The sequence below is a fragment of the Kogia breviceps genome, chromosome 14 (assembly GCF_026419965.1).
Source record: "Kogia breviceps isolate mKogBre1 chromosome 14, mKogBre1 haplotype 1, whole genome shotgun sequence".
In the NCBI taxonomy this organism is placed as follows: Eukaryota; Metazoa; Chordata; class Mammalia; order Artiodactyla; family Physeteridae; genus Kogia; species Kogia breviceps.
The window spans coordinates 60,929,558-60,955,997 of record NC_081323.1 but is presented as its reverse complement, the minus strand read 5'-3'; the positions used below and the strand labels follow the sequence as shown (position 1 = coordinate 60,955,997).

Here is a 26,440-nt window from a genome sequence, read left to right as displayed (position 1 = left end):
CTTTGGATTGAGAAATACCTAACTTCATATTCTGACTCTGATAATTACCAACTGTGTGACCTTTGGCAAATTAAATAACCTCTCTGAGACTGTTTCCCACATCTTTCAAATCCTGTCTCCCAGATTCCTTTGAGAATCAAATGAATTGACTTAGGGAAAGTAGCCGGCACTGTATCAGACACATAATAGGGTTTCATTAAATACTGATTCTTTTCCCAGTCTCCCACTTTCATATATTTTCTGGCCTTTGAGAGTCCCTGTCTTTCAGTCCTAGTGTGTGGCAAGTTTAGCAGGATCACTGTCACTACCAGGAGTGTGTTGTGATGCTTAAAAGCCAGCATCCTGGATTCGAATTCCCTCTCTGCTAACATTCAGCTGTGGGACCTTAGACAAGTTAACTAACTTCTTAGATCTTGGTTTTTTTGTTTATAAAATGATGGTAAGTATGATTCCTTCACTTAGGAAATATAACTTAGGAACTTACACTTAGAACTGTTATAAGGATTAAATGAGATATGCAGGCAAAGAGCAGTGTCTGGCACATAGTAAACATTCAGGAAAAGTCTGAACAATGAAAACGTTCTCTATAACATGAGCATTTTTGATAATATGCTGTGCACCATGGAATAACTGCAGTAGAATGTTTACTCTGATCCCAACCCTTGAAGAGTATCTACTAAGAAACTCTATAAAAGATTTACATGTCAGCAGGGATCAATACTTTTCCTATGGCAGAACATGAGTGGTAACATGAAGAAAGAATAGCATTTGCCTAGTGCTTTATAATTCATCAAGCAAATTTATCGCCGTTCCTTCCTTCACCCCGAGTACAACCACATGGGAGAGATTGTTTTCCTTCTGGTCAGATGGGGAAATCAAGGCTTAGATATGTGCACAGACTTACCCCAAACCCCACAGGAGTGCTCCTCTGACCCCACATCCCACCTGAGGACATGCGCTCAGATTTGGGAAGCCCTGCAGCAGTGCCTCGAGGATGCATTGCTTTGGCAGGTGGTAGACAGGTCTGGAAGCACTGACTCTGCGGAACACCTGGGACTGAGACCTCCAGCCTTCGGTTTTCTATTCTGAAAAATTAAAAGATTGCATTACATGATCATCAACAACTTGGACAAGGTTAGTTTGTTAAATTCCATGTTAAATTCAACAGTAACGAAGAGGGGATTTTCTGTATCATTTTAAACGTTTCCTGTTTTTGTGGTTATTAGTCAGTAGACAAACTGTATGTTTGTATCGTGTTTGCCCTTGTTTCCTTTCCTTCCTTCCCTCCTTCCCTCCCTCCTTCTTTCCTTCCTTCTTCCCTCTCTCTCTTTCTCCATGTCTCTGCCTCCCTCTCCCTCCCTCTTGTCTCTTAGTCTCTCACTGTAAGTCCATCTCCCTCTCTTCATTCTCTCCCTCTCTGTCTTAACCTCTTTCTCCTTCTCTGTCTCTTTCCCTCACTCTCTCTTTCCTGTTCTTTCCTTTCTCTCTTTCTCTCTCACTGTCTTCCCATTTTCCTTGGGGCCTGCTTCCTTCTGTATTTTTCCCTCTCTCGTTTCCTCCCTCCTTCTCTGCCCCTCTCTGTCTCGGTCTTACGATACTGCACAGATTTTTCTCAGTTAAAAAATAAATATTCACCAGCCATCTAATTTTTACCCAATTCACAGTGAATATTACTGGAAGAATTAATCAACACAAATTAAACTAACAACAGCAAAAAGCACACAGAGTGAAATTTGTTATTGACTACAAAGCCATAGACGACTTGAATCTTCTTGACCAATTTTGCCTCTCTGAACAATTTTGACCCAGCAGAGTTGGACTTGGTGACAACCATACCCATAAAAGAAAACTCAAAATGGCAGAAGTTATAAATTAGTAAGATTTATTATGGTCCTGATGCTGATCAATGAATCAAATCCTTATAAAATTTCAACACAAAAGGATTGATCCCAGTGAAAGTAGTTTCCAAAAAAACTGGAAACAATTCAACTATGCTATGTGAGACATTGATCTAGGAATTAATGTGTCAGACTTTTCTCTGAAAAATGCTTCCTTAGTGAAAATGCATCAGTGTTGGTATAATTCTGACTTTAAAGTTTGTATTCACAAACTCAGAGTCATAATGTGATTCTAGGCCATTTTCCTGAAGCCTATCTTAGACCATCCCGTGCTGATGTCAGGTACAATCTCTGTATGTATTGAGTGTCTCCTGCCCAAGCAGGCACATTCATAGGTATCCTCAGGGGTACCGCTTCTTGGCCCATGAATGCCCTTCACCCACCAATAGCCCTGTGTCTGGGTGCTTGATGATGATCTACACCATTGCTTCTCTGCACAATGACATCATCACTGCCCCAGCAAAGTCCTGAATTTGCACCAGGGTGTGCAATTGACAAAACACCTTCACTCCCGTTTCCATCCATCCAATATCCAGCCCTGTGAATGAGCTTTTATTCCCCCATCTTACAGATGAGAAAACCGAAGCTCAAAGAGTTCCCATGACTGGGTCTCATTCGAAGAGCTGGCAGAGATGGACCTGAACCCCATCCACTGTTCCACAGTTGCCCAAACATGCTGACTGGCCTGAATTACTGGCTGACGTGCTCCTTTTCCTAGCAAGGCTTTGATGTGCCCTAAAAAAATACATTCAGTTCTCATCAAAGAGATTCCTTTTTTAAAAAATTAATTAATTAATTAATTTGGTTTTGGCTGTGCTGCGCACGGGCTTTCTCTAGTTGCAGTGAGCGGGAGCTACTCTTCGTTGTGGTGCACGGACTTCTCATTGCGGTGGCTTCTCTTGGGAGTGGGCTCTAGGTGTGTGGGCTTCAGTAGTTGTGGCACTCGGGCTTCCGTAGTTGTGGCTCACGGGCTCTAGAGCGCAGGCTCGGTAGTTGTGGCGCGCGGGATTATTTGCTCCACAGCATGTAGGATCTTCCCGGACCAGATTCTTAACCACTGTGCCACCAGGTAAGTCCCCAAAGAGATTCTTAACTCTCAGTAATGCTTTAGACTAGACGTCCAAAACATGCACACATAACACACACACACACACACACACACACACACACACACACACACACTCTGGTTTCATTAATTCATCAGAACAAGTCAATGTCTAGTTAAAGACTTCTTGAATGTTAATGAATGAATAATTAACTTTAACTATATAATTAGCCTTTAAATGTGCTGAGACCCCCAGAGAGCATCTGAAAACATGCATAAGGAGATGATGAGCTAAAACCGGAAACTTTTGATTAGGAAACGTCAAGCCACTTGACAATACAAGTCCCTTTCCCCAAAGGGGCCATGCCTTGACTGGGGGCCATGGTGTCCCCTTTTGTAGGGAGAATCAGCTTTGCCGGTAAACAGTCTTGGGGCCAGGAGTGAACATTCAGGCCATCGTGTAGGTACAGGAGAGACCAACGGAAGTAACAGGGCCAGATCTACACGCTCCAGAAAGCTGTAGCAGCTCTTCAAAGCTGTCAAAAAATCTGGCAGGAAACTGCTGGGTTAAAGTGGCATGGAGCACACATGACAGTCCTCCTTACTTTGCTTCTTTGCAAATATGCAGAGAGGAGGTCTTATTTCCCCCTCTCATTCTGAATTACTGTCATTTTTTTATCATTTGCTTTCCTTGAGGGCTGCGGGTGACAGGGAGAGGGTGACAGCACCCACACGGCCTCCGTGATGCCTGGCGGGGGGTGGCCACATCACACAGCCAGCACAGCACAGCATGGATTTTCAGACTCCGGTTCTGTTCCAGCCCTTGCACTGGGGAGCCAAGATGTCATTTCATTTGTCACAAATGTTTGGAGAAATGCTCGCCCTTCTGTAGGGAGCAGAGGCAGAGAGGTGGGCTGGGTAGGGCCTCTGTCCCTGTCACGGTTCTCAGACAGGATCTCTGAGCCTCACCCACCCAGTGGAAGAAGTACTGAGCCAGTGACAGCCATGTGGCTCGTAGGAGCTGGGAAGGCGGAGACGTAGATGATCTCCCCGTGAAAAGCAGGAGGAGAAAACACCAAGCAGAGAAGCATCCCTGTGTTCCCTCCCTGTGAGCCGTCAAGCTTCCAGCTGATGGCTCTGAGTTCTGAGGGGCTCTTCCCTCCAGTGCCAGCCTGTAATCTCTGTGTTGTTCCAAATCCAGTGCTGCCAATTACACCGCAGCCTAAGATGTCACTTGGTCTCCCACCATCGCAGCTCCAATCCCCCGAATGCTTTTGGTCTAAATTGGGCTTCAGGTGGCCTTTTTCTCTTTCTGACCCCCTACCCTCAACAAGAAGCTGTGGCCATCTATGCCTAAATGTCTCCCAGACATGTAGGATAGGATGTGTTGAGGGCAAGAGTTGTTTTCTGTGGAGGTGACTCCAGACCTTACACGGCTATGCATCTCCTGGGAAAGAGACAGATGAAACTGAACGACCCACCAAATCTTTTAAAACTGACAGCTCTGGTCTGATCCTTCCACTTTTTTCATAGCGCTGGGCTTCATGTAGAGCTATAACCCCCAGTCTGAACCTCAAAGCAGTGGACAGAGCTGTTTCCATTTATTCCACAAGTCTTATGGGTAACAGGGTCACAGTAGTTAGGTCTGTGGCCTTTGTCATCAGACTGTGTTAAGTCCAAATGCTGCTCGGACGCTTACCTAAGCTGGGCAGCTGTGTCCCTTACTTTACCTCTCAGTGCTTCCGTTTCCTCATTCCGTGGGGACGGCAGTAGTGCATCCATCTTTGCTCAGTTAAAAGGAGTCAGTGAAATGAGATAATGCATATAAAGTATTCAGGACTGGATGTGTCCCACAGAATGCATAAAAGTTGTAAGCTCCTTTGCTGTAAAATCTGAATTCAATTGAACACGTCTGTGTGTCTTGAGCATTTGCTATGTGCCGGGCACTGGGCACACATCTCCTTATATAACATCACTTTATTCCCAGCAGCTCTCGAAGGGCAGGTAACGTCTGCTCTGCTTTGCAGCGAGAAGAATGAGGCTCAGACAGACAGGTGCCTTGTTCAAAGTCTTTGAACACAAAGCCCACTCTTGAGGATGTCAGTGAGTTTTACATCTTTTCTTTTCAACAATGGGAACATTTTTCCTTCAGTGGGAGAGATCAAAGGCACAGGTCTTTGAGTCAGAGCAAGGAGAGCCCAGGGCCCTCGCTCCCTCCACCTCCCCCACCCACCGGGAGCCACCGTGCCGGCCACTTCAGTAGCTGCCAGCCACGTGTGGCCATTTATACCAGAATCTAAATTAATGAAATGGAATAAAATTTAAAACACAGCTTCTCCGTTGCACTAATCACATGTTAAGTGCTCAATAGCCATAGCACAGATATGGAGTATTTCCATCATTGTAGAAAGTTCTCCTAGACAATCCTGCCGTAGAGGGTTTGTGTGCGGAGTTTGGAAATACTGCCGATAAGCTTCAGGCTGCCTTAGCCTCTCAGAACCTCACCTGCTCATAGACAACATAGGAGAAAAATTATAATAATAATAATAAATTTCCCTACTGGGCATTTGTGAGGCCCCGGTGGGACAATGTATGTGAAATGCTGCGCACTTTTGTCAAGTATTGTGCAAACAATGGCCTTGTCTATCACAGGGAGTTGTGTAAGCCCCAGGATGTTTATAAACATGCAGGTTATCTGTGGCCATTGCATTTAGACCCCAGCTCTCTAGAATCATCAATGAGGGGCAGACATCAAAGTCCACATGGCCCTGCGGTTTCCTTCATGTGTTGTCCTCACTTTGGTTCTGACGTGGCCCTGAGACCACAGAGAGTCTCCCCGGCCAGACCACTCTAAGAGCGTGGCCGCCAGCCACCCAGACATGCCAGCGTGTGGTTGCTTTGCTCAGAATTAACTGTGTTTTTTGCAGCTGTCCTCCCTCTGACTTGATGGCATCTTGCATTTGCAAACTTTGTTTTCCTAGAAAACTTCCCTTTTTCTTTGGGCTCATCTGGCTGTCTTTTGCTCGGCTGAAGATTTGTCATGAAATATGGTAATGATTTGCAGAAATCTGTGCCTGTCCATAAAATATGAATTTAAACTGCTGTTGGACAACTCTTGTATGAGTGCCAGGTACAGTTTTAGATTTCCATTGCAGAAATGCATCCGTGTGTGGTGGGTTCACAGGATGGGGAGGACTTTCACCCCATGCATACCAACGCATGGCCTGTATATGCACCTGTGTGTGTATTTATGTTTGTTTTTTGAGGAATTGAGAGAAGAGAGTTGCAGGAGTCTTAGAAAGTGTTAATAAAACCCAGGTTCTCGCCATCTCCATGGCAACATGAAGTATTGAGGTGGCGAGCACCCCAACTTCATTAAGAGTACACATGCTGTCCATTTGTCCTGAAGCCCTCAGGGTGCACATGTTATCCAGAGTCTCACTTTCCCTCTTGAGATTGACAGCAGGTGACTCTTGGCTTGCAGAACCGTAGAATGCCACAGTTCGAAAGGACCACAATGACAACCTCATCTCACAGATGAGAAACCAGCAGTGCAAAAGAAGGAGGTGACTTTCCGCAGTGGCGCCATCAGAGACGTAAATGTAGACTAGAACTCACATCCCTTCCACCTGCTCCTCCACTCCTCCTGTCACACGCCGTACTGCCGTCATACACAAACCAACCTTTAAAAACTCCCCAACCTGTATTTCCATGGGTCTCAGCATTGCTGGCTCTCCAGAAAGGGTGTTTCCTCTTGGTTCGACAGCTCTGTTTGCCATTTCTGTTGACAATGCCCAGGTCTTCCCCCTCTTGCACTTGGATGATCTGATCCCCTTTTAATACTCTCAGAGTATAAAACCAAGTCTCCAACCCTACAGCCCTGAGATGAAAGCTTCAGAGTCTTTCTGTTGGTGAGACAAGCCTTGCAGTCTTGCCCCATCTCTAACCATTACAGAAACAAAAAATTAAAATGAAGAACACAGTTATACACCTTCCAAGTAGTTTTGTTCCCAGAAGGAGTTCTTCAGCAGCTGTCTTTGGAAGCATGCAGTGTTTTACATCCTCTTCCTGCTGCTTTTATTTTATTTTATTATTTTTGCTTCACTGCTGTATGTCTTCTTGTTAGGGAGTGAAGGGCAGTAGAGTTGAAGAAGTGTCAGGAAGTTGAGTACTCTCCCATGTAGTTTTCCTACCTACATTAGAGTTGAGATATCCATCCCCTGTATTCAAGGTTGATCATTTCAGCCTTGTCAAATAACTTTTAAAATTGGAAACAACAGGGCTTCCCTGGTGGCGCAGTGGTTGGGAGTCCGCCTGCCGATGCAGGGGACACGGGTTCGTGCCCCGGTCCGGGAGGATCCCACGTGCCGCGGAGCGGCTGGGCCCGTGAGCCATGGCCGCTGAGCCTGCGCGTCCGGAGCCTGTGCTCCGCAACGGGAGGGGCCACAGCGGTGAGAGGTCCGTGTACCACAAAAAAAAAAAAAAATTGGAAACAACATACACGCCCACCAATAAGGATGTAGGTCATGAATTACCCGCAGCCGTGCCTTTGAGGGGATTACTGGGTGCTTGTCTTTTGCAGGGTGCTGACTGGGAGGGGTAAACAGGACTTCTGAGGTGATGGGGATTTCAAGGATGTACACATATGTAAAAATTTATCTAGTGCTTTATTCCATATAAGGTATACCTCAATAAAAAAATAAATGTACCAAAAAATTAAAAAGAGTGCTCTGTTCACTGACATAGAAATACATTCACTATGTGTGGGGTTGAACGGGAAAAGAAAGCCATTGGTGAAATGGTTTGCGTGGTGTAATTATATTTGGAGAGTTGAAACAGGGTTGGCAAACTATGTCCCATGGGCCAACCTGGTTTTTGTAAGTAACCTTTTATTGGAACAGAGTTGAATTCATTCATGTATGTATGATCGATGGCTGCTTTCATGCTGTGTGTTAATTTCCTAGTGCTGTCATAACAAAGCATCACAAACTGAGAAGCTTAAACATAGGAATTTTGGGTCTCATACTTCTGGAGGCTGGAACGCCGAGATCAAGGTGTCAGCAGGGCTGTGCTGCCTCTGAAGGCACTTGGGAAGGATCTGTCCGGGCCTCTCTCCTGGCTCCTGGTAGTTCCGAGGCTTGTGGCAGCATAATTCCAAGCTTCGCCTGGCTTTCTCCCTGTGTGCATGTCTGCGTCCAAATTTCCCCTTTTCATAAGGACACCGGTCATATAGGACTAGGAGCCCACCCTGCTCCATACGACCTCATCTTAACTAATTACATCTGCAATGACCCCATCTCCAAATAAGGTCATACTTGGAGGTACTGGGGCGTTAGGACTTCAACATATGAATTTTGAGGAAACACAGCTCAGCTTCATGTCACAATAAAAAGCTGAGGAGTTGCACCAGAGACCAAGCCTGAACTATTAATTATCTTGCCTTTATAGAAAAAGTTACCAACCCTTGTTTTAAAAGGTGTGTGTGTGTGTGTGTGTGTGTGTGTGTGTGTGTGTGTGTGTGTGTGTATACACACATGCATATAAAATTTGGAAAGTTGTTCACAAATTTATTAGCAGAGGTTGCCTCTGAGTTATGAAATTATAGGTAATTTTAATTTTAATTGTATTCTGCATTATTTGGGTTTCTAAAAATTATTATGTAATAATTTTTATAGTATAAATGAAACATGTTTCATAAACATGTTTCTTTGGGCAGGAAGAGACAAAATGAAACATGTTTCATAAACATGTTTCTTTGGGCAGGAAGAGACATCATTCCTATTTAGTCTCTCCCCTTCCTGCACGAAACCATCAGATTCTCCTGTCCCTTAATGGTCTATTTTGTTCTAATGCAAACCTTTCTAAATAGGCCACTGTTCTTCACTGTTGGGAGTGCTAAGGGCAAACAGTTGCAAACCAGCACATTTGACTGTTTACTCACTTGGGCATAAGGATTCTTCGTGTCTTTATTTAACTGCCTCTTGTAACTTCGAGAGAAAAGGTTCTGGCTTTTATCTCCTCATTAAAAATAGATCCTTTTATGATGATGGGATGGAGCAGTCATGAATCATCATCTCCCGTGTGAAAGAAAGTGTGTGATGCTGGATCAGGCCTTAGGAGCTGGGCCCTGAGACGGTACCTCGCCTTCCCCATGACTCCCTGGTTCTTGTCATTGCAGGAAACTGGACGCTTTCATCTATGATGCTGCGGTCTTGAATTACAAGGCTGGGAGGGATGAAGGCTGCAAGCTGGTGACCATCGGGAGTGGGTACATCTTTGCCACCACTGGTTATGGAATTGCCCTCCAGAAAGGCTCCCCTTGGAAGAGGCAGATTGATCTGGCCCTGCTCCAGTTTGTGGGTGATGGTAAGACCTTGGTTTACCCCCTACTTCTGAGGGACTTGAGACCCTCACACTCTCTGTTTTCTAACTGGCTTTCCAGTAGATCTTTGGGGATGACTTGGCTCACTAAAAGTATTTATTGAGTGTTGATCACATGATACCACGTTTCTTTAGTTTGCTCGTAATGGAAACCAATTACAGACAACTCAGTAAATTAAAAGGAGTTTATTTTAAGGATGCAGAAGTGTCTATCTCAGTGAATTGAAGAAAGAGTTGAGCAAATAGGTTCAGAGGAAAAAAACAGGAACCAGGGCAGTCCTGGGGCCTCAACAGCAGGAATTCATAGGTCCTCTCTGTAGAGCAGTGGTTCTCAGTGCGGGGCAGGGATTTTGCCCCCCAGGGGATATTTGGCTGTGTCTGGAGATATTTTTGATTGTCATGACAGGGAGGCTATTTGATACCGGCATCTGTGGGTAGAGGCCAGGGGTGAGGGATGCTGGCAAACATGCTACAATGCCCAGGACAGCCCCCCACATCTCAAAACACAGAATTATCTGACCCCAAACGTTAATAGTATCAGGGTTAAAAAAACTCTGCTCGAGAGCAATGACATTATGTAACAAGGCTACAATAAGTCCCAGTCTCTATCTGCCAAATTCTAAATTTCAAATAACAGAGGAAGGATTCCTTACGCATTCTGGGTCAAGCAGTCTTTCTTGGACCCATCAGGAGTGAATAAGGGGTGGGGTTACGTTGTACTAACACGACAGCTCCAACTATTATCCTACGGAGGAATGAAGGTGAGCCAATCTCTATAAAGGGAACATTGAGCAGAAATCCCATGGGTTTCCACTACGGTCCACCTCTTGGCTGCCTATCATGCAAAAAAAAGACTGTTTCCACCCTCACGGGGCTTACAGTCTAATGGGATGATGGTACTTCTCTACTCATAGTTGGTGATCTCACTGCAGCCCATTGTTCCCTAGCATGGTTTTTAGAATCCTCTCATGGCTCACATGGCATGCTAGTTAGCCTTGGACTTGCCAAAACTGAGACAGGAAAAGCAAGGGCAGCAGAGATGGCAGGTGAAGCCTTAAAACTTGAGTAAGTGTGAGTAGGCAACAAAAGCTCAGGGCATAGGGCAGAAGCTGCCTTCAAGAACGGTGGAAGCTATATTCGGAGATGGTGCCAGGACAGGCTATGCCTGTCTAGAGCTGGTAGAGGACAGTCTGGCAACCACCATGGCCAAATACGGTATTGAAAGGGGCAGAGGTTAGTGCCTGTGGTTGGTGTGAATTTGAACAAAGTGCATAATGCCTTACAGTCTCTACTCCCAGAATTAAACCCTGGATTCTCACAGTGCCATCAAGAAATCCGCTTTATATTTCACTCCCAAATGAAAGCATCTGATTCTTTGAATTCCCTGTAAGGCATTTGTACCTTCCTCAGATCAAGAGCCGTGTTCTCTGCTGTGTCATAGTGATCTGTGGCTGTGTTGCTCAGCTGTTGCTGTGAAATCTTGGAGGTACAAGACAATAGCATTTCTTTTGCTCGTGGGAGCACAGGTTGAATGGAAAAGCTCTGCCTCAGGCCGTGGTGGCTCCCCTGATGCTGCAAGACCATGGGTCATCTCTGTGGTCTCTGTTCCACCTATGTTTATTCTGGGTCTCAGGCTGAAGGGGCAGCACCTACCTGGGAAAAGCTCTTCCCTTGGCTATGATGGAGGCAAAGGAAAAAACACCTACCTGCACGTGCACATTTCAAGTCTCTGCTTTGTCAGATCCACGTCGGCTAACACCCTTCTGTCCAAAGTAAGTCCTATGGCCAAGCCCAAAGTATACTCTGGAGGTATACTCTGCCTTGTGTGGGAGGAGTTTGGGAGTTAGACGACAAGGCATGTGGACACAGAGAGGAGTGAAGCACCCCTCCACCACAGTGCTTCACTAAGCACCTCCACGTGGGGTGCAATTCTCGGCAACGAGAGTCTTGTTTCCAGCAGTAAACACTACAAAATCTTGAACATGACAGGTAACTGGTCAATGAAGGATTGAATGGATAAATGCATGCATGGATGAATGGTTGGTGTCAGGATGCATTTCATTTGACAGGAAACTTTTAAATATGATGGGTAGCTGTCAAGTAAGTCAGTTCTAACTCTACTCCTACCTACCCCTGCTGTCACTCTTGCAGCATCTATTATGAAATAGCAACATATTTGGGGAATAGAATATGCCAATCACCATACCGGATGCATTACATGTGTTCTTTAATTTAATATTCGTTAACAACTTTATGAAGTTAAATATTGCTTATACTCATTTCACAGAGGAGGAAACTTCAGCTCAGCGGGCTTGTGAGTCCCCTAGTGAGTAAATGGCAGTCTCTACTTAAGGGGCCTTACTCTGGATGGGGGTCAATCATGTAAGACTCTTTGTTTCATTCAGTTCTCTAGGATGTCTATCAAAGTTGGCTAATCAGATGCTTGAGATATATAGATACTTTAGGAAAAAATAATTTTGTGTATGTGTGAACAATATCTATTGTCCCATTTACAAATGCTTCTGTGAAAGGGGTAATTTTTCTTAGCCTCATTTTACTCATCTTCAACTGAATGCAGAAATAGTTACCTGATAAGGTTGTCATGAAGACAAAATGAGAGGTTATATGTAAAGAACTAGCGAAGTACAGCCACCTGGAAATAGTAATGGTTCAATAAATGCTAGCTGTTACCATCATCACCCCCAGCGCCATCAACACCATCATCACCCTCCTCCCCCTCCTCCTCCTTGTTGTCCATCCACAAATCCAGTATTCAACACGGCCTGTTTAGTGTCGTGGTTTTGATAATATGGTCAAGTTAGCATCATGGAAATGCGGCGCTGAACAGAAACTGTCCTCTTTGTGGCAAATTAAAAAATAAATAAAAAGTAAAGGCATCCAGATAAGCCAAAGATGTGTTCTTTGCACGAGCAGAGCATCTAGATTCTTAGAGATATTTTCTGTCCCGACTCGTGGCTTTCCTGGTCAGACTCTCTGGGTTGGAAAATGTGTCTTCACAGCTTCATCTTTAGAGACCACCCGGGGACAAAGACATTGGAGAGAAAATGACGTTGCTCCAGGGGGCGTCTTAAGATAATCTTCGCGGAAAGCCGTGTCCAGTTCTGAATGTCTCTCTAGGAGTAAATACATGAATTAACACATCTGCGTAAATATTTCACTTATCTCATGCAGCTTCAGCAGGATTAATTATGCTTTGAAATTAGACCTGGAAAGATCACAGTGCTGAGCGGTCCCCAATTATTATTCAACCTCTGGAATGGAGTGTTTATCTCTTGTTACAGAGTAGCTTCGGTGGACGATTACAAGTCTAATGAGTGTCAAAAGTATAAAAAATTTTCCTAATGAGCTGTGTAAATATAACCGTTGAATGGAGTGTTTGGTTATTGTGGAAACTTCATATGTGAAGCCTGCCAGGCATTTCCCTAGGAAACAGGCTGCTGATCGCCCTTAAGAGATGCACAGGATCCCAGTAAGACCTTTCCTTCCTTTTCCTGTCTAACTGTCGTGCTCTTTCTGAAACAGTGGAGTGCACCATGGGGACACTCAAAGGTACTTTTCAGCATTGATCATCAATACCCAACATTTACTGAGAAACACACATTCTCAGGCACTGATGTTGCAAGAAGGCGATCTCATGGTCTTTTCCTTCTTTCTTTCAAGGAGCTTACAGTCCAGTTGGTTGCCAATATATGAAACTAAAATATCTAATCTCAGAGTATGAACATATTTGTAATAATGCATATATATATATATGAGTTAATATATACTATATATGTGTTTATGTATATACATACATATATATACTCCTTGGTATCTCGGGTAGGTGAGAGAATGCTCAAGGAGAAATATGAGATATATCAGGTTTTTTTTAATGGAATAATGAAAAGACGGAATAAGTCATAAAGAAAACAAGTAAGATCTAGACAAAGATTAGAATAGGCCAGAGTTCACAAAGCCCCATTCATTAACTTATCCAGCAACCAGCAAGTAACTAGTGGGTCCCTGTTATCACCCTGGCACCTAAAAGCTGACAGCTGAGTGAGAACATAAAGAATGAGTAAGTCTGAGACCTAAAAAAATGACATTTCTGGTTTCAAAGGGGAGGTTGAATAGGAGATTTCTTAGGCCTCAGCAATCTTATGGATTTGGTAATTTTTTTATGTGATTCTGGGATTTGAAGAGTTAAAAGGAAGATCATAGAGGTTAAAGCACTTTCGATGTATAGAGGCCAGCAAAAAGATATTAGGGAGAACAAGATGATATAATAATATTATTCAGAAGCAAGTGATGCTGAGAAAATAGAAGGAAACCATTGATTTTTAAAAATTTATTTATTTTTGGCTGCATTGGGTCTTCGTTGCTGCGCACAAGCTTTCTCTAGTTGCGGCGAGTGGGGGCTACTCTTCGTTGCAGTGCACCGGCTTCTCATTGTGGTGGCTTCTCTTGCTGCGGAGCATGGGCTCTAGGCGCACGGGCTTCAGTAATTGTGGCACACAGGCTCAGTAGTTGTGGCGCACGGACTTAGTTGCTCTGGGGCATGTGGGACCTTCCCAGACCAGGGATCGAAGCTATGTCCCTTGCATTGGAAGGTGGATTCTTAACCACTGTGCCACCAGGGAAGCCCTATCATATACTTCTATAAATTATTTATATGGTGTATTCCATTGCACTTATGTTTAGGTATATATGATAGGTATCATATGTAAATATTTGAAAGATATGACACATGTATTCATATTGTAACCAACTCAACCTATTTTGCTGGGACTCTCCCAGTTCTAAAACTAGCTAGTGACCCCAATTATATCATATTTGGGCATCTATGATAAATATCATATATGAAATGTTTTCAAGATTCCATCTATATCACTTCAGTTGGATAGGTGCATTGGGTTCCCTTTGTCCCTTTTGTACTGCAACTTTGCAAGCAACCTCTTTAAAGACTCATTCAAATCGATAACAAATCAGAAAGGACCACACCCTCTTGCTCTTGTGTCAATAAGGAACCTTGCTGCAATAGACTCTAGAGCTTTGGAAAGCACCATGCCAGGATAAGATGCTCACAGGTCTTGGAGTGGGCAAGTGCTGGGTGGGGGGCGGTGGTAGTCAGTGGAGAATCCCACCCCCTGCTTCCGGGTGGGTCAGTGTTAATGTTCCTGATTCCTTTCTTTGTTGGCGGCTCTTCCACTGAAGCTCGCAGGATGGCTTTTGACGGTGAGAGAACCCGTGCTGCCAGCCAGAGTCGAGGGTGTTTGTGTGATTGCAGAAGTTCTTTGTGTATCTAATTAGGATTCTCATAAATTGCTCGGAGCCACGGGATGGGTTGCTAATATCCTCAGCACTGTCCTCGTCCAGCTTAATATTTTGGGCCAACATTCGTGTCTCAGGGAGAGCTGGACACCCCTGCAGCCTGGGTGGTGAGGCACCCACGCTTCCACTCTGAGGATGGGCACATCTCTGCGTGGCTTTTGCGGCCCGTCTTCTTAGGGCTGGCTTAGGAAAGGCATGGCGTGTGGATTGAGGAAATCACCGAAGGCCACCTCACTCCTAAATATTTTCCCTGCTCAGCTGCCTACAGTATTTGAAATTCCACCATTTGGAATTTTTTTCAGGTAAGCGTGGATTTTTCCATGCAACCCCCTTTAAAAATGGAGTCCCTTCTTCCATCTTCTCCTGGACCCATTTCCTACTCTGATATCTGACCCATCCTTCAGCCCATGTACCCTTCCATTTCCTTAAAGACTACAGCTCTAGATATGCTTATAAACTATAAACTCCTTTAGCTCCATGCTTATAGAATTCTTGTGGCATTTAACAAACCAACACAAAAAAGGGGCGCAATGGAAGGTTCTGCGACTTCCTAGCTGCATGGCCAATCTTTTTCTCTGAGTGCCAGGTTCCTCATCTTTAAATTGGAATTGTTTAAGGATTGAGTGTGAGGACAAACATAAAGAAACTAGTCCTGTGCTTGGCACACACTAGACGCCTACTCCTTGCTGTCCTCTCCGCATCCCCTGTCCCCTGCCGTGCCCTGCACTATAAGTCCCTGGAGGGCACACTCTCACGTCCATTCTTGTTGCCCTTTCGTTTCCCCTAGGACTCATTCCTGAGCTCCGCACATAGTAGGCGCTCAAATAAAACTCCGTGGATGAATGAATAAATGAATGAATGGATTTGCAAACACCACAGATATACTTTGGGGAGGCTTATTTCATTAATTAAATATCTTCTCTGATGAAGGGGATGTTTTTTTTCTTTGGGAAGGACATCAGGTGTCTCTAGGGAAGAGACCCAAAGAGGTAATCACTAAATCACTGTTCAGTCTGACAATCTTCCCAAACCTCTGACCCCCATATTCACTATAAGGCAGGCAAGCTCTTCTGTTGTCTAATTTGTGTGCTATAGTAGGCAAATATCTCTGTTTTACTTTTTAATGCCATTTTTCTGGGAGAGATAATCAGCAAGATTATATATTCCCTGGCTTTTAGAACCGGAGTGGATCATAAATCGTTGGTGGGTTTGTGGTTTGTAATCAGGAGGTGAATGAGAGAAGGAGTGTTTTCCTTAGGGTTTGGCAAACTGTGACCACGTCTCCAGTCCAGCCACTGCTTGTTCTTGAAAGTAAAGCTTTACTGAAACCCAGCCACATGTACTCATTCAGGTATTGTCTGCGGCTGCTTTCACTACCATGGCAGAGTTGAGTTGTTGCAACAGAAGCTATAGGACCTGCAAAGCCCCAAATATTTACTATCTAGCCCTTTATAGAAAAAGTATGATGACCCTGGTCTTAGACTGTCTGGAGAAAGACAAGAAAGGCAGAGAAGACTTGAAATGGTAGGTTCTTCCGAGGGAAGGGAAAAGATTTCGATGGAAAAAGGAAGAAAGAAGGGGCGGATAGGAAAGAGGGACAGGGAATACGAGGGGAAGAAAGGAAAGAAGAGCAGGAATAAAATGATACAGGGATAAAGGAGAAAAGAATGGTCCAAAAAAAGGAAGGACAGAGGAAGACATAGGGGAAAAGAGGAGGAGGAAAAGGAGAGATGAGAGGGCGAAGAAAGGCAGGATGGGGAGAGGAGAGACCAGAGAGAGAGGTGTGCTGGGACGAGGCGGGCAATATTCAGCCTGGGCATCTAGAGCGGGCTGGTTTGTTCATCTGGGCCATTAGCCACGTTGAAGATGACACTGAACAAGCCTGGCAGCCGTCCGCTACCCCTTCTCGGCTCCTTGGTGGAGCTGGGCACGTACCCCCGGCTGACTCACTCCTGCCTCGGAGAAATCTAATCTGTCACCCGCTGGCCTCCCCTGCCATCAGTTCTTTTTTTTTTTTTTAATTTTATTTTTATTTTTATTTTTATTTTATTTATTTTATTTTTGGCTGCACTGGGTCTTCGTTGCTGCACTCGGGCTTTCTCCAGTTGCGGCAAGCAGGGGCTACTCTTCGTTGCGGTGCGTGGGCCTCTCACTGCAGTGGCCTCTCGTTGCAGAGCACGGGCTCTAGGCACGCGCACACTTCAGCAGTTGTGGCACGTGGGCTTCAGTAGTTGTGGCTCGCGGGCTCCAGAGCGCAGGCTCAGTAGCTGTGGCTCACAGGCTTAGTTGCTCCGTGGCATGTGGGATCCTCCCGGACTGGGGCTCGAACCCGTGTCCCCTGCATTGGCAGGCGGACTCCTAACCACTGCGCCACCAGGGAAGCCCCTGCCATCAGTTCTTCGTGACATAGGTCCCTGTGTCCTCAGATGACCCAGCAACACCCTATGTCAGTCAGCAGCCTTGGACCATTTAAAGAGATAAACGCCAAAATAAGGATGGGGGATCTGTGGGAGAGGAGGTGCCGAGAATCTGGGAGCTTACTTGGAGGGGGAAGAGACAGCTTTCCATGTCTCTAAATGGAAGTCATTCGAAGCTACCATTATCATTGTTATTTTTATGGACGTTTATAACGACAGGTAACACTTACAGAGAGATAACTATGGGTCATAAGATAATCTGTCTTTATATGTATTAATTTCATACAGTCCTCACGGCGATTCAATGACCTGAGTTACGATTACAACTCCCTGTCTACAGGTTGAGGAAACTGAGTCACAGGAAGGTTAAGTAATGTGTCAAGATAGTATGTGGCCAGTCTGACCTGGGCAAGCAGGCTCCAGGGCCTTCGTTTGAACCATTGTGCTGTATTGCTTCTCCTTTATCTGCTATAACCCTCCCAGACATCTCATAAGGCAGGCGTTACCACCTGGGAAGGGGCAAAGCTGTGATTTAAACACAGGTGGGTCAGTGTCCAGCCTCTGTTCCTTCCTCTTTCGCTGAAGGAACAGTATGGTTCGCCTGTAGGTGATACTGGGCAAAATAACTTGGCGACAGGGATTGAGGGTGGGAGAGAAAGTGACCTATGTTTTTTCCATCTTTCCACGGAGAAGGAGACTTGTCCATGCCCCAGGCACTGGCACCATGGGAAAAGGCTCAGCCTAATTTTTGAGATCATTCAACCCTGGCGGTTTGGGGAAAACTCAGGACCCAGAAGCAAGAGATGAGAAGGAATGAAACAAGGACAGGATGCAATTAAGAAGAGTCAGATGTTTGGCCCCGATACAGGCTTGCAGAGCAGCCTCTCCAGGTTCACAAAGACTGTCTTGGTTGCTGGTATGCTTGCTCCCCACAGAGATCCTCGGAGCTGCATAATCCCCAGCATTTCAGAAAGTTATTGTTCCTTGCTAAATGTATTTTAATTAAATTGAGACTTCAAAGGTGGAAATCACAGTTGGGGCTGAGCAAGGCTACTCTGTAAATCACTAACTTTATAATCAAGTTAGCAAAGGCCAGGGACCATAGACAAAGCACCCCAGTTTATTCACACATTTGCTCATTCATTCATTCATTCTCCCTCTAGACATTCGTCAACAAAGAATAACTGAGCAGCTTCCAAGCTCCAGGTGGTGGGACATAAAAATGATTCAAGGGGCTTCCCTGGTGGCGCAGTGGTTGAGAGTCCGCCTGCCGATGCAGGGGACACGGGTTCGTGCCCCGGTCTGGGAAGATCCCACATGCCGCGGAGCGGCTGGGCCCGTGAGCCATGGCTGCTGAGCCTGCACGTCCGGAGCCTGTGCTCCGCAACGGGAGAGGCCACAACAGTGAGAGGCCCGCGTACCACCAAAAAAAAACAAAAAATGATTAAAGGCTTTTGCTCTATTGCCTTCACAGTTACCTTACTTATAAAGATGCTTTTGGCACTTCTGTGTTCATCAGACTCACTTGGGGAGCCTGTTGAAAGAACAGATACCTAATTTTTCACCCCACAGGGCATTTTTACATCTTTTCTGGGTGATTCTAATACACGATAAGACTTAAGAACCACTCTTTAGAATAACGATATTTAGCATTTAGAAGCCTCTTATTCTCTGATTAGCAAGTACTGGATATCAATGTCAGTGGCCAATAGACCCCACCCATTTGGAGTCTATGAAGTTGGATGTTGGCCCTGTGTTTTATTCATCCTCCTTCTCTCGGGTCTCTTACTTGAGTTTTCATATCCAGAGACCTTGGTGATTGTGAAAACCCAAGGAAGAAATGGTGTGGAGCTGTGTCAGCCTGCACCCTGACCACAGAAAGGAACATAGGAGATACTGAGTTAGACTGTTAACAGAAGTAGTCAAATAGGCTTGAATGTTTCTCATTCAGAAAGGAACAAAATAGACATGAAAGTGTTTGTTGCTTCCAAAGATTTCATTGTCATGTATTGACCATAATAACAGCATTAAAAAAAAAAAAAGCAGGCAAGACTGAAAGACCCACATTTGGGCAGAAAATGAGCCAGTGTTTCTATTGATTAAATTAGATCTGGAACCAGGTTTAGATTGGATGGTTGTCCTGATTCCTTACACCACGCAGACGTGGTCTCATTGGAAACCACCAGGGACATGTGGCCGGAAACCATTACTGATGAGTTGACTGAGTCTAATTTTTTCCTATGGATTTCATTAATGCTCCCACTCTGTGTGGGTGACTTTTACATGCACCCAAACCTCATTTATACACAAAATAGCAGCTTTGATGATATATACCCAAAGGCAGTGATGATTAAAATGACCATTTTGATGCCCAGCAACTAAGTCACTTTGAGCCTCCTATGACCTAAAAACGAAGTCCAGGGCAAACTACTCATTCGGAAATAAAATGTTTTCAAAGGAAGAAATGTGTCAATCCTAAGCATAGAGTAGCAATAAAGGACTTAACTGCTTCTTCACTGGCCTGTGACCAGATGGTACCATAAAAATTAGACTTGTTTATCTCCCTCCTAATTTTAACTAGAGACATATTTGGAATAATAATGGAACGGCACTTACTGAAGAAACAGATAAAATCCATAAATATCCTGGAGAGCCATTGACTCTCCCTCTCTGTTAAAGCTCCGAGGGTTTTCATCTGTGTAAGTTCACAGTGAATTTCCCGATCGGTCTCTTGAGGTCCAGAGTTGCAGTGTTTATTATCAATCTGACACCAGGATTAGAACAAGGTCAGCGGTGCCATATTCCTGCCTGACAAGCAGTGAATCAGTCAAACCAGGGAAAGTCAAATGTCGAGAGAACCATCAAAGGTGAAATAAGACATAATGAATGGTTTGCTGGTAAGTCAAACACTGATGTCACAGACCCTTATGTAGGATTTACGGGATGGATAAACAATGACCTCAAATCCCTCTCAGTCTACATTTTTTTAAATAAATTTATTTATTTTTGGCTGTGTTGGGTCTTTGTTGCTGCACGCGGGCTTTCTCTAGGTGTGGCGAGCAGGGGCTACTCTTCCTTGCGGTGCACGGGCTTCTCACTGCAGTGGCTTCTCTTGTTTCAGAGCATGGGCTCTAGGCGCATGGGCTTCAGTAGTTGTGGCACATGGGCTCAGTAGTTGTGGTGCACAGGCTTAGTTGCTCTGAGGAGTGTGCAATCTTCCCGGACCAGGGATTGAAGCCATGTCCCCTGCGTTGGCAGGCAGATTCTTAACCACTGCACCACCAGGGAAGTCCTAGTCTACATTTTTTTAAACACTTTAATTTGGAAAGGCAATATAATATACATATAAAATCATCCCAACCTACTACCTTAACATAATTGTTTTCAATTTATATATTACCTTCTGAACCTTGTTACTTACAGACACATTTCTTTAAATAAGTATAATTATTGGTTATATACCCTTTTATGTTCTACTGTTTTCATTTACCAGTATATTTTAAACATTTTTGCATGGCGTTACATAATCTGGTCCTCACAATTATTTTAATTTTTGCCTAAAATACCAAAATTATTATTAAGCCATAACTCATTACATTATTTTCCTAATGTTAAACACTTCGTTTTTTTCCTAATGTAGATAATGCTGGAATGAACATCTTCCTGCCCGTTGGTTTTCTCTTTTGAATTGTTTATTTGTAACAATCTCTTAGATGTAGATTTTGATGGGTTAATGGCTGTAAACATCTCTAGGAGCCTCACTCTATAGTCTCATATTAATGCCCCAAAGGTTTGTCTCCATTGAAAAGTGCTTCTAATAATGAATCAATGGACCAACTTTACAATAGCCTAGCAGCATCGAGTGTTATCATTTGTTTTGATATTTTAGGAGGTGCAATGTTGCCTTAATTTGAATTCCTTCAAATACTGGTGAAAATGGGGGGAAAAAGTGAGTTGTCTTTTCATCTTTTGGGGGCATTTAACTATTCTTACATACAAATTTTAATGGACCTTTTTTTATATCCTGGTAATTACAACTTTGGTGGTACCATTTCACACAAAAAAAGTCATAAATGTAGCAGCTTGGCATGCAGTTAAGAACAGAGGCTTTGGGTTCAAATATAAGAACTGATCTTTACCAGCCTTATGGCCTTGGGAAATTTACTTACTTTTTTTTTTTTTTGTGGTGCGTGGGCCTCTCACTGTTGTGGCCTCTCCCGTTGCGGGGCACAGGCTCCGGACGCGCAGGCTCAGCGGCCATGGCTCACGGGCCCAGCCGCTCCGCGGCATGTGGGATCTTCCCGGACCGGGGCACGAACCCGTGTCCCCTGCATCGGCAGGCGGATTCTCAACCACTGCGCCACCAGGGAAGCCCTACTTACCCTTTTTAAGGGCCAGTTTCCTCCTCTTTCAGTTGGGGATTGTAATGGCACCAATCTCACCAAGTTAAATAATATAATTGGTATATACCCATCAAACAGTAGGTACCCAATAAATATCATAGATGATAACAATGATTAAATTGGGATTTATTCTTGTTCATATATATATTATTTTTTAATCATTTTATTTCCATTTTTGATTGCTTAAATCAGGATCCTGTAAATTATGGCCCACATTAGCCCATTGCCTGTCTTTGTAAATAAAGTTTTATTGGAACACATCCTATCCATTCATGCACTTTGTGTTTTTATGGCTGCTTTCGAGCTGCAAGGTCAGAGCTGAGTAGTTGTGACAGAGACTATATGGCTCGTGAAGCTGAAAATATTTACTAATTAGCCCTTTACAGAAAAAGATTGCTGACCTCTGGCTTAAATTATAAAAGTAAAACATGTCTTGTTAAATAATTCCAACAATATGGGAGAATTTAACATAGCTCACGCCCCTTCATCCTTTAAGACATTTTTCTTTGTTAAAAAAAAGTTCATATTTCTTTAAAAATGAGGTTTTTCTTTTCTGTTTAGAAAGTCAGCTTCCTTCCAGTTTCATGTTATTCCCTCTTTTGACCCCCAAAGTGGAAGAACACCTTAGACCTCTACTATGCCACTCTTCTTTTTGTTTTTCCCTTCTGTGGACTGTAATATACAGTTAACCTTGGTATCAGTGGGGACTGGTTCCTTTGGTTCGCTCGGATACCAAAATCCACAGATGTTAAGTCCCTTATATAAATGGAGTAGTATTTGCATATAACTTATGCACATTCTCCCACATACTTTAAATCATCTCTAGGTTACTTTTAATACCTAATACTATGTAAATGCTATGTTAATAGTTGTAAATACAATGTAAATGCTATGTAAATAGTTGCGGCTGCACTGCAAATCAAAGTTTTTCTTTCTGGAACTTCTTGGAATTTTTCTCTGAAAAATATTCAATTTGTGGCTGGTTGAATCTGGGGATGCAGAACCCGTGGATACAGAGGGCTGACTGTACATTGATTATATTGCACAGATCTCAGTGCCCAGTTAAATTTTTGTGTATCTGTGTAACTGCCACCCAGATTGAGACCTAGAACATGACCAGCACCCCAGAAAGGTCCCTCGTGGCCTCTTACAGCCAATATCGCTCCCAGAGGTAACTGCCATTCTGCCCTCCATGGTCATGGGTAGGTTTTGCCTTCTTTTTAACTTTAAATAAGTGGTGGAATCATACAACATATATTCACTTGTGTCTTTTACGACATGGATCCATATTACTGCATTACTAATTATAGCTTACTGTTTTTTTTCATTACTACATGGTATTCCATTGTATGAATACACCGTAATTTATTTATACACTTGCTATTGATAGACATCTGTGTTATTTCTCATTTTTGTCTGCTTTGAACATACTTGCACATATTTTTGGTGCATGTAGGCACTTAATTGTTGGGGAATACACCAAGGAATGAAACTGCTGGGCCATAGGATGTACATATACTGCACTTCAGTAGAGACTTCTAAAGTTTCCAGAAGAAGTACAACCAATTTACATTCCCACCAGCAGTGCATGTGGCTCCCCTAATTTCTTTTTTTGTTGTTCTTTAATTTTTCTAATTTAATTTTTATTTTATATTGGAGTATAGTTGATTTACAATGCTGTGTTAGTTTCAGGTGTACAGCAAAGTAGTTCAGTTATACATATACATATATCCATTCTTTTTCAGATTCTTTTCCCATACAGGTTATTACAGAATATTGAGTAGAGTTCCCTGTGCTATACCGTAGGCCCTTGTTGGTTATCTATTTTATATGTAGTTGTGTGTTTATGTTAATCCCAACCTCCTAATTTATCCCTCCCCCCTCCTTTAATTTCTGAGTGCCCTGTTTCTACCTTCCGTGAGAGCGGTAAAGCAGGCTTGTATAACTGAATTCTCGGTGTGTTCCTCAGGGTCTGTGTGGTTGGATGTTGTTGTATGATCATAGCCAATAGTTGAAAGACCCAGATTCCATTCCCAGCTTCTTTATCTTGACTTCAGCTGCATCATACTGGAATGGGACGAGAGGATCGTCATGTCTGTCCCACACACTGTCCTGGGTTGGAATCTGAACCTGACTACTCCCTTACCCCACACACTCTCCCAGGCACCTCTGGCCGTGGGCTCACCCCCATCTGGTACTTCAGACTTGGGATACAGGAGAGGAAGCCAGAGGAGCACCACTACCATTAATAGGGAGAGGATGCTGTCATCAAATTGGGATGGGCGAGCTCTCGTAGGGCACAGCCCAGCCCTCCAGGTCACCCCACCATGCTCCAAAGAAAGAGAAACCGGGTCTTCTACTTTAGTTGTGGATAGCTCTGACAACAGGTACAGTATCCTCCCTTTAAGGGCTCCATTTCTCCCTTTCTGTTCTTCTCTTTCCTCTTTCTTCCCTCTCTGCTTCTCCATTTTCTCTCTTCTTTTCTTTCCTTTTTACTCTCAAGCCACAACCAAGTCTTGAGTGCCCACTAAGCTCCCTGCACTGTCCTAGGCATTGGGAAATGCAGGTAAAATGGACAATGGACATGATCCCTTTGCTTAAGGATTTTACAGCCTCAGAGAGCTTGTTGATAGCACTTCAATTAAAAAGGAACTGAAAGGCAGTGATGTCATGTTACTTGCTGAAAGAAAGAAGATATTTCTTGGCATGGGTTGTAGGATTATTGCTATCTTTTTCTTTTTTTTTTTTACATTCACAGCCTTTTAAAACACAAGGATCTTTCTGTGATATTAAAAGGCCCTCACACTCTTACCCAGTGAGTCATAGGATTTTGAGGACTATTGATTGAGAAAATGTGCAATGTCAAAAAGTTACTATGAATCCATTTATGCTCACAAATGCATACTCCTTTAAATTTATAGCAACTTGACCATCTATAGGTGTGTGAGGCAAATTGGTGAAGCTGACTCCCGAGGGGCTTGGTACACATAGGATTTCCTGGACTTCTTGCCATTTTTCTGCAGTCTTACTCCAGAGAGTTATATTTCGCCAACTCTACCCTCTAATGGAAAATTGTGACCACGTATGTTGTTTGATACTTGATGGAGTTGCCCAATCCTCTCTCCTCTTTTTCCTTTTTCTTCTTCAAGAGACACAGGTTGGGGACCTGTGTGCATAAAATTTCCCAACACCAACTTGCACGGTTGACCAGGTGGCCTATGAAATCTCAGCCAGATGGCGACAAGCAGCAGTGAGTTCTGCAACATTTGAGCTCCATCCGCAGAGCAGAGACCTCAGTTGGAAGGTGGTGATAAAACATTTATGCCAAAGACAGTCCGTGTCTGCATCTAACTGGGTACATTTAAGCCTAGCCCTATTTTTATTTTGGTTTTGTGACTTCTCAGCATTATGCAGAAATGGAATATTCTGACATTTAAATAAGGGAGATTTATCTTCCAAATTCAGTCTATTTGTGTCCAGAATCTTGTACTATTCCTCTCCTCCCCCCAAAGGTACTTTTCTCTCTCTAGCAAATTGTTCAGCTTAGAGATCATGGACACAGAGGTCCTAGGCTATGGATTGCCATTATTTCCAGATCCAAGGTCATCTGGCTTTTAATCAAGAGTGTGGGATTAATGAAGCCAAGGCCCCAAGGTCAGTGATCAGAAGCTCTGGCTGACCTCACTCTGTTCCAAAGCCACAGACTACATCCCAGCTCTGACCAGCGGCTTCCTTCCAGGGCAATTGGTAAGGAAAGGACTTGGTCTCAGTGCTGCAGCACCCCAGCCACCGTCACTCCCAGGACCACAATTCAGAGCTCACAGAGACCAGATCTGTTCTCATTGAGAACATTAGCCTGTTGATGAGGGTGCCCTATATTTTCTACAAAGAATGTTGTTCCTTTGCCATTTCCAATTCCATTCGGGCTTCTCAGAGACCCAAAGTGGCCGGTCCCTGGGGAAAGACATGAAACAGGATTGAAACGAGGTCAGTTTTCCCCTCAGTGTTCACAACAAACCCTAATGGGATCAGCAGCGACGTCCCCCTGACGTCTTTAGGCTATAGATGGAAGGTGCATCTCTGTGGGGGACCACTGGACTCTATCACTGGGATCTTTGATTGGAACTTGCTTTCCCCAAGAGTCAGCCTTGATTTCTGTGTTTCAGAAACTATTCCTGACCCCTTTGCCTGGGGTTTCACAGACTCCTTCCTCTCCCTGGTTCTTGCTGACCCTCAGACGAGTAGATCACAAGCTGATCAAGGAGAGGAGACTTGTGTCATCTACAGTCAACACAGTTTTATGGAGCACCTACTATGTGCCAATTCCTGTGCCAGGGACTGGGGATACAGGAAGAATAAGACAAGATCCCCACCCTGAATAAACTCACCTCCCAATGGGGAGAACTTAGAAGCAAGTGGCAGTTATATTCTAGTGTGACAGGTTCTCTATTGAGGAGATAGCCAAGATGTCATGGAAGGAGAAAACATAGTCTCATACTCACATCCCTGAGCATTCAGGGAAGACTTCCTGGAGATGGAGACGTCTGAGCTGGACCCCAGAGATAGCCATTGCCAAGTTTTCAGCACCATACCATGCAACTGGTAGATCCAGAGTAAATTGTTATGGGTGGTGGTGATATTAATAACAGTTTACAATGTATCCTCATCAGCAATTTCTTACAGATGGCTTTCTCCCAGTCACTTCAAAGCCTGGGAGCAGGAGAGTTTAGTCTGCCTGTATTGCCTGCCTCTGAGACCAGGGGAGGACCCTGACAGATCTGTATCACTGGGATAGAATTCACTGGTGGCCTTCTTGCACACTATAGCACCATTGTTCAAATTTGCCATTCCTCACTCACCTGTAACAGCCAATCTTTTTTTTTTTAACTTTTTATTTTATATCAGAGTATAGCCGATTAACAATGCTGTGATAGTTTCAGGTGCACAGCAGGGGGACTCAGCCAT

General features: G+C 44.0%; 1 protein-coding gene across 1 annotated transcript in view; it reads left to right on the top strand.

Annotated features, from left to right (window-relative positions):
• The window catches only part of GRIN2A (glutamate ionotropic receptor NMDA type subunit 2A), a 365,357-nt gene that overhangs the window by 318,265 nt on the left and 20,652 nt on the right, over positions 1-26,440 (top strand). The window contains exon 12 of the mRNA XM_059038424.2: positions 9,122-9,309. Within this exon, the coding sequence (XP_058894407.1) occupies positions 9,122-9,309 (188 nt within the window). The remainder of the gene's footprint in view (positions 1-9,121; positions 9,310-26,440) is intronic.